Source organism: Carassius carassius, chromosome 49 (genome assembly GCF_963082965.1).
Source record: "Carassius carassius chromosome 49, fCarCar2.1, whole genome shotgun sequence".
In the NCBI taxonomy this organism is placed as follows: Eukaryota; Metazoa; Chordata; class Actinopteri; order Cypriniformes; family Cyprinidae; genus Carassius; species Carassius carassius.
In genome coordinates, this window is record NC_081803.1 from 22,508,814 (window position 1) to 22,519,658 (window position 10,845).

At 35.4% G+C, this 10,845-nt stretch overlaps 1 protein-coding gene across 1 annotated transcript; it reads right to left on the bottom strand.

The window, feature by feature from the left end:
• Positions 1 to 286: 286 nt before the first annotated feature.
• On the bottom strand, positions 287 to 9,367 carry LOC132132478 (glial cell line-derived neurotrophic factor-like). Its single transcript, XM_059544869.1, has 3 exons — positions 8,865 to 9,367; positions 7,682 to 7,894; positions 287 to 1,170 (listed from the first exon to the last, which is right to left on the bottom strand). The coding sequence occupies exons 2-3, from the start codon at positions 7,866 to 7,868 to the stop codon at positions 659 to 661; spliced, it is 699 nt and encodes a 232-aa protein (XP_059400852.1). The 5' UTR covers positions 7,869 to 7,894; positions 8,865 to 9,367; the 3' UTR covers positions 287 to 658.
• Positions 9,368 to 10,845: the final 1,478 nt, after the last annotated feature.

Below are 10,845 nucleotides of genomic sequence, written 5' to 3' on the forward strand. Positions count from 1 at the left end.
ATTACGAGATTTTTTTTTATATATTAAACATTGATTTCAGAATTTTTTTTTTGCATATATAATATATTAAAAGTATTAGATCTGAACATAAGTTTAGTGAAAGTTCAGCAAAATTTAGAAGGCAAAAATGGTCCTGTGTGTGTGTGTGTGTGTGTGTGTGTGTATATATATATACACACACACACACACACACACACACATCGCACCTTTTCATCTCATTTTGTGTTTTACATGAGTCGTGAACAACATGAGCTTGAGTAAATGACAAACTGTGAACGGCTTCTTTAAAAACTTATGCTCAAATCTGGCACCATCCAAGATAGAGAACAAAAAAACCTCCTTAAATAAATAAGAGAAACAAACACTCTAATACAATGGATCGCAATAAATAACAATAAGTTAATTAAATCTCAATAAATACATTTTCATATATACTATATATAGATAGATAGACAGATAGATAGCTTTCTGGATATTTAAGATGTGGAGTCTGTCGCTGTGTAAACGTGATAATCCACTGCAGGTGCGTCACGCTTCTTATTCCACCATGTTTGTTGCTGGATAAACGGATGTGGTTTGGTAACAAACTGAATACTGAATGTATCTCTATCAGAGAGTCCGCGGCCCAGTCTGAAGCATTTCGCTCTGGATTCGTCCGTCAAACACAAGCGCACTTTTTAGCCGAATGCTTCTTCAGAGTATGGTATTCCAAGCTGTCGTCCAAGAACGAGATGTCGTCGTCGAACGCGACGGGCCGACAGCAAGTCCGAGACGGCGTTTCCTTGTCCAGCTTCTTGTTGTGGGTGAGGTTGTTGAGGATCTTGTCGTAGTTGGTCTCGGCGTCGAAACACGGGCCGCTGCAGTAGCGGAAGATCAGCTCCTCTTTGGTCCTGTAACCCAAGCCCAGGTCTGTGACGTTGAGGTGGATCTCTTTAAGCAGGCACCCACGCCCTTGACCTTTGACCTTGTCGTCTCGGCCTCGTCCTCGACCCTTCTTTCGTTCTCCTCGCCCCCGTCTGCTCCTCTCGATGTTTGTCGCTCCTTTCCTCTGGCCCCTGCCCTGCTTGGTTCCTGAGTCCATGTCGGAGGATCTGCGCAGTCGGCCGATCGTGGCTTCGATGAAGTCCATCACGTTCTCGAACTGCTCGGGGAAAAGGCTGTTCACGTCATCTTCAAGAGACAGAACAAAACACGTCAGTAATGATGCAATGTGACAGTTTATCTTTTTTGCATTTGCAATATGTTGCATTTATGACATTCTTTTTGTGTTTTTTTAGGATAAAAGCATCTGCTAAATGACTAAATGCAATTTATTTTTAATAATAATGAAAAAAATTACATTGCAAATGATGTAAGCATAACAGTTTAAGAGGGTACTGAATTTTCAAATAAAAAAATATGAATCAGGTGTTACCGTCAACTAAAACTATATAAAATATTTACATTGATTAGAATAAATGTTAACTGAAATAATCAAATAAAGGATAAAAAGTTACAAAGGCAACCTTTAGAATTTGTATTAAAGTACTAAAATTACTTTAACTAAAACTGAAAAATAAAAACAATAAGAACTAAATAGACATATCTTTTTAAAAATAATAAAAATGGCAAAACACAACAAAATTACTAACACTGAAATAAATTAATAAAAAACTGAATATGCATATTTAAAAAAACTAATAAAATCAACAAAAACACAACAAATTTCAAAGCTAAACTGAAAAATAATAAAAACCAAATGGACTAATAAACTAATAAAATGACAAAACACACAATTACTAAAACTGAAATAAAAATAGTAAAGACTGCATAGACATTAAAAAAATTTAAATAACAAAAACACAACACATTTACTTAAACTGAAATGAAAATAATAAAAACTAAGTAGACATATTTAAAAAAACTATAAAAAATAAAATCAACAAAAACGTAACAAAATACAATTATTTTTATTTAATAATTAGTAAAACGAACAGACATACAAAATTAACACACATGATAAAACCAACTAAATTACAAACTTTAAAGTAAAAAAAATTTTTTTTAAATAAAAACTAATTTAAAATATTAATAAAAAGTACAATACTATATTAATGATCAAACAAAGATATACGGATATCGATTTCAGTATAAATTTGCTCATTTGATTAGTAACCTAGAATGTGAAATATTTCTGTTTAAAATATTTTTTTTGTTTCCAGGTTGAAATGACAGCATGCTCTCAGACGTTTGGACTTGTCACTATCGACCATCCCAAATAATGGCCCATGACTCACGAGATCTCACTCGTCACTGGACAGACTGTTCTTAAATCAGAAATGCAATGGAAAATCTTATAGATCATGACATTGAGGTACAGCAGAAATACATCTGCTCAACCACAAACTCGAAACATGCACGCCGCTCTCGTTTTAAACAAAAGCAAGGGCACGTTTGATCTGCATGTAATACACCATGATTTCATTTCAGTCAGAACACAAAGTCCACTCACTTGCCATTCAACCCAACAGACCGACCATGTCTCATTTCTCGGAAAAGCCCTGTAATAATCATGGTATATACATGCTGCTAATCTTGACTGGTCATTTTTTCCACATTAAAAATGATGTAACCTTAAACAAATCAATGGTATTTAGATAGAGTTTGTTTCGTCATCAGATTTGGAGAAAAGTAGCATTGCATCAGTGTCTCAGCAATGGATGCTCTGCAGTGAATGGGTGCCGTCAGAATGAGAGCTGATAAAAACATCACAATAATCCACAGCACTCAAGTCCATCAGTTAAAATCTGGAGAAGACAAAAGCTGACACAAATCCAGTAGAGTTTTTAGTTGAGTTCAGTTTTAACTCAAATACGAATCCATAATCCATAATAACACTTCCTCCAGTGAAAAATTGCATCAAAATCCAGCCACATATTTGTTTGGAGCTGTTTAAACGCTGCTTGATCTGTGCAGATTTCTCTCCTGATTCAGACCAGAACACTTTTTCACTGGAGGAAGTGTTATTATGGATTATAGACTCTATGTGTTTGAGTTAAAAACATCTTAATGCTGGATTTGTTTCAGCTTTTGTCTTCTCCAGATGTTCACTGATGGACTGGAGTGCTGTGGATTATTGTGATGTTTTTATCAGACTCTCATTCTGACGGCACCCATTCACTGCAGAGCATCCATTGATGAGACACTGATGCAATGCTGCATTTTTCCTCAATTCTGATGAAGAAACAAACTCATCTACATCCTAAACAGCCTGAGGGTAAGAACATTATCAGCAGATTTAAATTTTTGGGTGACGCAGATGCTGTAAGTATGCTGTAAGTTTCACCAGACTTTAATTAAAAGAGAAGCAAATGATGTGAGCTGTTCAATAATGAAGTTTTTTTTTCAAAAACAAGCAGCTATGATAAATACAGTATAACATAATGGAGAACATGCAAGTTATATGTAATGAATCGCTGTTTACTTGTCAAATTAGGAAAGGGTGCTTTCAATGCCAGTTGTAAACCAGACCTTGACTAAGAGAAATACACTCTCAAAACCAGATTCAGTAACTTTCATGCCTGCTATTTCATGAAAATACCAGCACATCTAACATTCATGAACACATGTTTTGTGTTACAGATGCACCATATGGCAGGTAAAGTGAAGTACTCTCTGTAGGACTGAGATGATTCAGATGTTTAGGGAATTAGGTCTTGCTTGAGATGTTTGTGTGAGTCTCAACATTTCTGAGTAGCAGGCGTGATGAACGGTGCCAGAATCGAGTAACCTTTACGCTGGTGTCATTTGCTTAACCCAGTTGGTTACATGATCTACGGCGGTATCAGATGTATCTGCAAATGCTGGCCGTGTCTCAAATCTCTGTGCTGCGTACATAGAAAGCATTTTTGTGCATCACAGGATGATTGAACAGTGAATAAACAGGCACGTTCACATTAACTGTAAACCCATTTAGACGTCAAAATGCATGCAGTCTGAATGGACAGTTCAATCTGTGCGCATCTTAGTTCTATAAAAGCTCGTTTTTATCCACGGTATAGAAAAAATTTAAAAAGGTAATTGTGACTATTTATCTTACAATTCTGACTTTATATCTTGCAATTCTTCATATCTTGCAATTCTGACTTTACATTAGGGCTTATGACAAAAATCATAATTGTCGATTATTCCGTTGTAATTGTGACTATTAAATATGATTATCACCGTTTACATTGATGTTTACCATTGTTTGAAGCAACCGCATGTCATATTTTTAGATGAAAATAAACAATATGAAATCAGTCTTACAGAAAACTTTTATTGCTTTTCTGTAGTATTAAGCCTCAAATGTCAACTATACATTGGATTGTTTTCTTCTTTAAATAAAAAAAGTAAAATTATGCTTAGTATAATAAAGTTAGACTAAAACTAAATGGAAAACCTTTAAGATAACATGTAGAAAGAAAAAAACATCTTAAGCTCTCAGAATAAAATAAGTGGAGTTTGAATAATCAGTTGCTGCTTTGAACAATTACATAATTGTGGCATTCTGACTTTATATCTCATAATTCTGACTTTATATCTCATAATTCTGACTATATCTCAACTCCGACTTTATATCTCACAATTCCAACTTTATGTCTCCAAATTCGGACTTTATCTCATAATTCTGACTTTATGTCTCACAATTCTGACTTTATATCTCCAAATTCTCACTTTATATCTCCAAATTCTGACTTTATCTCATAATTCTGACTTTATATCTCATAATTCTGACTTTATCTCATAATTCTGACTTTATATCTCACAATTCTGACTTTATGTCTCCAAATTCTGACTTTATCTCATAATTCTGACTTTATATCTCATAATTCTGACTTTATGTCTCCCAATTCCAACTTTATGTCTCCTAATTCTGACTTTATCTCAACTCCGACTTTATATCTCACAATTCTGACTTTATGTCTCCAAATTCTGACTTTATCTCATAATTCTGACTTTATATCTCATAAATCTGACTTTATATCTCATAATTCTGACTATATCTCAACTCCGACTTTATATCTCACAATTCCAACTTTATGTCTCCAAATTCGGACTTTATCTCATAATTCTGACTTTATGTCTCACAATTCTGACTTTATATCTCCAAATTCTCACTTTATATCTCCAAATTCTGACTTTATCTCATAATTCTGACTTTATGTCTCCAAATTCTGACTTTATCTCATAATTCTGACTTTATATCTCATAATTCTGACTTTATATCTCATAATTCTGACTATATCTCAACTCCGACTTTATATCTCACAATTCCAACTTTATGTCTCCAAATTCGGACTTTATCTCATAATTCTGACTTTATGTCTCACAATTCTGACTTTATATCTCCAAATTCTCACTTTATATCTCCAAATTCTGACTTTATCTCATAATTCTGACTTTATATCTCATAATTCTGACTTTATCTCATAATTCTGACTTTATATCTCACAATTCTGACTTTATGTCTCCAAATTCTGACTTTATCTCATAATTCTGACTTTATATCTCATAATTCTGACTTTATGTCTCCCAATTCCAACTTTATGTCTCCTAATTCTGACTTTATCTCAACTCCGACTTTATATCTCACAATTCTGACTTTATGTCTCCAAATTCTGACTTTATCTCATAATTCTGACTTTATATCTCATAAATCTGACTTTATCTCATAATTCTGACTTTATATCTCATAATTCTGACTTTATATCTACCAAATTCTGACTTTATATCTCACAGTTCTGACTTTATATCTTCCAATTCAGACTATAAATATCTCAATTCCGACTTTATATCTCACAATTCAGACTTTATATCTCACAATTCAGACTTTATATCTCATAATTCTGACTATATCTCAATTCCGATTTTATATCTCACAATTCTGACTATATCCCAATTCCAACTTTATATCTCACAATTCTGACTATATCCCAATTCCAACTTTATATCTCATAATTCTGACTATATCTCAATTCCGACTTTATATCTCACAATTCCAACTTTATGTCTCCAAATTCGGACTTTATCTCATAATTCTGACTTTATGTCTCACAATTCTGACTTTATATCTCCAAATTCTCACTTTTTATCTCCAAATTCTGACTTTATCTCATAATTCTGACTTTATATCTCATAATTCTGACTTTATCTCATAATTCTGACTTTATATCTCATAATTCTGACTTTATATCTACCAAATTCTGACTTTATATCTCACAGTTCTGACTTTATATCTTCCAATTCAGACTTTAAATATCTCAATTCTGACTTTATATCTCACAATTCTGACTATATCTCAATTCCGACTTTATATCTCACAATTCCAACTTTATGTCTCCAAATTCGGACTTTATCTCATAACTCTGACTTTATATCTACCAAATTCTGACTTTATATCTCACAGTTCTGACTTTATATCTCCCAATTCAGACTTTAAATATCACAATTCTGTAAAAAAAAAAAAAGTTCTGAACGGTGAAAGAAAAACTCTGTTAACTTTTTTATATCTTTACACCAAGGTTGGAAATAAGCTTTCATGTAGTTAAGATACTGTACATCTGAAGATCAGTTTTTGATCATTTATGAAAATCAGTGTTGTGTTAAACGTACAGTCTGTTCAATATGTCCAACCATAGCTTTCATTAGTTTTCTTTTAGAGAAACTTTTAGAAAGATACATCTCAATCAAGCACTCGAAACTTAAATTTCATTCACTTCAGATTATACATTTGCCTGAAATTCTGCAGTGCACTGCATGTTCTTCACTGTTTTTAGTGGTTGCTCTCTGGACAGCCAAGCTGCCATTACAAGAACACATTCTGGTGTAATTCAGAGTACTGGAGACACTGATGCATGCAGGGATCGAATCCCCAAGAGTCAAGTCACTGAGTGATTCAACATGTGTTTGTTTTTTTGCAGCTTCCATTTTCTGTTGTTCACTATAGTTTCAGAACGCCTTACATTATGCAAGGGTCTGGCGAAGGGTCCAACTTCAAAATAAATTAATGCATATTTTCAGTCAGTCCAGTGCAAACCATTCCAAATTCCAAGTCTGACTCGTTAATACTCTAATTTAGAAAGTTCCCACGGTGCAAGACGGCTACTGTGTAAAGATGAGGCTGCTCATCTGGAATAGCTGCTGAAATGCACAATGAATGTATATTTCATGGCTTTGCTGTCACGTCAGTATCTGTCTGTGTTCACAACATCACTTTCCTTAGAAAAACATGTGAGAAAAACTTTAGCTTGTCTGGAAAACTTGCCGTTAAATGTAAACAAGCCGTGAGGAGGAATGTCATGTTCATCTCAAGTAAGTTTATAATAAAACAACGTGACTTTAAAGGCCCAACCTCTGTGTTATAAGGCCAAATGCAGCTTTCAGTTTCAGATTTTTCATGCTGTTAAACAGATGGGGGTTTGTTACGTAAAACATGTGGTCATGCAGTTCTTATGAAGGTAATGTTTCAGTTAACGTACTGTACTTTTGACCAGTATATTGTCACAGTTGTGGATCTGTATCTGGGTTGCTCAACATGCATCTATCAAGTAATTAAAATCAGTTTTCCATTGCAATTGAATTAAAACAAATTAACACTACATAGACGTCTCATTTGTGATGTGCATTGAAGAAACTGAGATTTGCATGCTAATTTACTTACATTGTTCCTCCATGGAGGCTTGTTTTTGGTGCGTGGTTTCAGGTTGGGAGTCAATGATGGGGTCCAGAGCGGGAATCAAACTGTGGATGACAGCTCTTTTGGACGGCTGCAGCTTGTGGAAGACGGGACGTGCGGAAACGGAGCTCAAGAGCAACAAACACGTGGCTAGAATGTCCCATAACTTCATTTTAGACTCAGTTCCTTTGAGGGAAGCTGCAATGGTGCAAAGGTAAAAGCGTGAGTGTCTACACAACACATGCATGAGTGACAAAACGTGGCTTTGATGTAAAAATGGAAGCATTGAGAGACTTTCCATGTGTTAATGTGATGAACACTATTGTTTGTTTTGTACTCGGTGCTACTGAAATTCTTCCCAGAGGGAAACGGTTCAGAACGAAGTGTTGTAACTTGCGGAAAAGTGCAGAGCTAAATATTCTGATGAGAGCCCTGCATGAAATGTGTTCTGTAGGCCAGTTAATGCTGAACAGATTTCTGTCAGTATAACAGAGCAGAAAAATGCATGTTTTCTGCCAGAGTTTTTCCCCATTCCTGATCCCTAAACTCCTGTTGATGAAAAGGCAAATAAAATCTACCAGTTTCACGAATGTAATGATGTTTACAATGACTTTTATAGCCCTTTATTGCAGTAAATGACGCTTTACTCGAAACAGCTCCAATTGTTGTTTATTAAAACCTGCTGTTTCTCCATGTAATTAATAGCCTTTTGATATTTAAAAAATCCTAATAGTAATAAGATCCTTTGGTTTACATGTTTACTGCATAATTTTGCTTTATATATATATATATATATATGCTATAAATAATTTTTTTAAGTTTTAAGTGTTTTACCTATTAAAGTTATTCTATTAAATGTGCTCAAAAGTAGCTCATAGTGAAGTGAAGTAAACATAAACTCTTAAAGGTTTCTCCATATTATTTTCTGTGTATTTTAAGTGTTTTGTTTTGAAAAGCATACAGTGACATGTTTAAAAACCCATGCTCATAAACTCATAAAACCCAGAATCTGTGAAACATACAATAAAACGTTTAACTAATTTGCAAAGAATATATGCTGCCGGATTGATTATTAACAAGAAGAAACCCGTTAAGACCATTTGTTTTCAAAAAAGTGTACTGTAAAAGAACAACTATTTTGTCTATTTAGCTACAAAAAGAATCTCACCCTAAATGGGGTCCATACAGACCAGAGCTTCATAAAAGCCTCAGTAAATCAAGAAACATCCAAAGGATAAAAATCCGTGCGTTATCCTCAAAATATCACTATTCCAAGTCCAATCACAACATATTATCCGCTAGATCCCAATGAAGCGCGCGCAGAAGTGTCCGGAGTGTCCAACTGACGCGCCGCGCGGCTCAGCTCGCCGTGCGCAACGCGACGCGCGATACCGTGATGCTGCCGCGCGCCGCCTCTGTAACGAGAGAGAAAACCAGCAGCAGCAGCGGCTCAGATGAAGACATCGGGATCCCAAAGACACAGATCCAGATCCTAACTGTAATAGTTTCCCTGGTCTATTAAAGCGCGCCGCATTCTGTCTCCAGGTGATGAAATCCAGGTGAATGTTTGTTAATATCCGCACGGTTCAGGTGAAAGTAGAGCGCGGATGTACAGCAGATGGTGTGGCTCTGATATCTGTCAGCAGCACACTGAGGGCATGATCCACACGCGCGTCCCTGTAACGCGTTTGACGCGCACGCCCAGCTCTGAGCGCGTTTAAATACGCTCACGGATTCGAGCGCGTTGACGTGACCCTCGGTCTCCGCCCTCATTTTTCTCATGCTCGCACAACTCTGATCTATCCATCCATCACTGTTTCCATCCGCACAAATAAAGCTGTCTGTCAGCACCAATACAAATCATCTAAAAGAGTTTGTGAGCGACTTTTGAAATAAGATAAATGCATTAAATCAAAATCTCTAAAGCTCTTAAATCTACCCATTACGCAAAAGGATGCTCTAAATATCTAAACCATTTGATCTTATGGCCATATGGCTTATAACATATCCAAAAAAATGTAATAATATACTAATTAAATTATCAAAAAATGTAAACTGTTTAGAGTAAAGCCTCATGAAGGGCCATTAAAGTAGTTGGATTTCTATAGTAATACTATGGTATTCTTTAAAGTACTGTACCTTGCAAGGTCTGTAATAAATACCATGGTATTAATCTGGTACGGTCTCAGTGTTTTGTAAGGGAGTTAGGTTTTGTGTTTGTATGTCATTCCACAGGATAAAGCTGCGTCATACAGTCTTTATTAAAACCATCTTCACTAAATCAAAGGTTCAGTGACAGCAGTTGGTTTAGACTTTTAAACCCATCTGTCATTATAAATGGAGCTCTGAATTCATTCTGAATACATGAGAGCATCATCTAGCCCCTAACGCTATCCTAAATATTTCTGATGTGGCACAGTTAATGTGTAAACATAAATGACCATTCAAACTCATTCATTAACTGCATGCAGATGCAGAACTGACTTAATGAGGAATGCAACGAAGCGATTCATCCTCTGAATGTGATCTTAAAATAGTTCACCCAAGAATTAAGATTTGCTGGCCATCCAAAATGTAGATGAGTTTCTTTCTTCATCAGATGTGAAGAAATAGCATTCTATCACTTGTTCACCGATGGATCCTCTGCAGTGAATGGGTGCCGTCAGAATGAGAGTGCATAAAATGCATCAAGCTTTTTTTTTAAATCAATAAAAACGAATCCATCATTAAAACATTTTTAGCTTCAAACTGTTGTCCATAATCCATAATAACACTTCCTCCAGTGAAAAAGTGCATCTGCTGTTGTCTCTTACATCAAAATCCAGCCACATATTTGTTTAGAGCTGTTTAAACGCTGCTTGATCTGTGCAGATTTCTCTCCTGATTCAGACCAGAACACTGTTTCACTGGAGGAAGTGTTATTATGGATTATAGACTCTATGTGTTTGAGTTAAAATCATCTTAATGCTGGATGTGTTTCATCTTTTGTCTTCTCCAGATGTTCACTGATGGACTGGAGTGCTGTGGATTATTGTGATGTTTTTATCAGACTCTCATTCTGACGGCACCCATTCACTGCAGAGCATCCATTGCTGACAAACTCATCCACTGTACATCTTGTATGGCCTGAGGGTGAGCACATTTTCAAC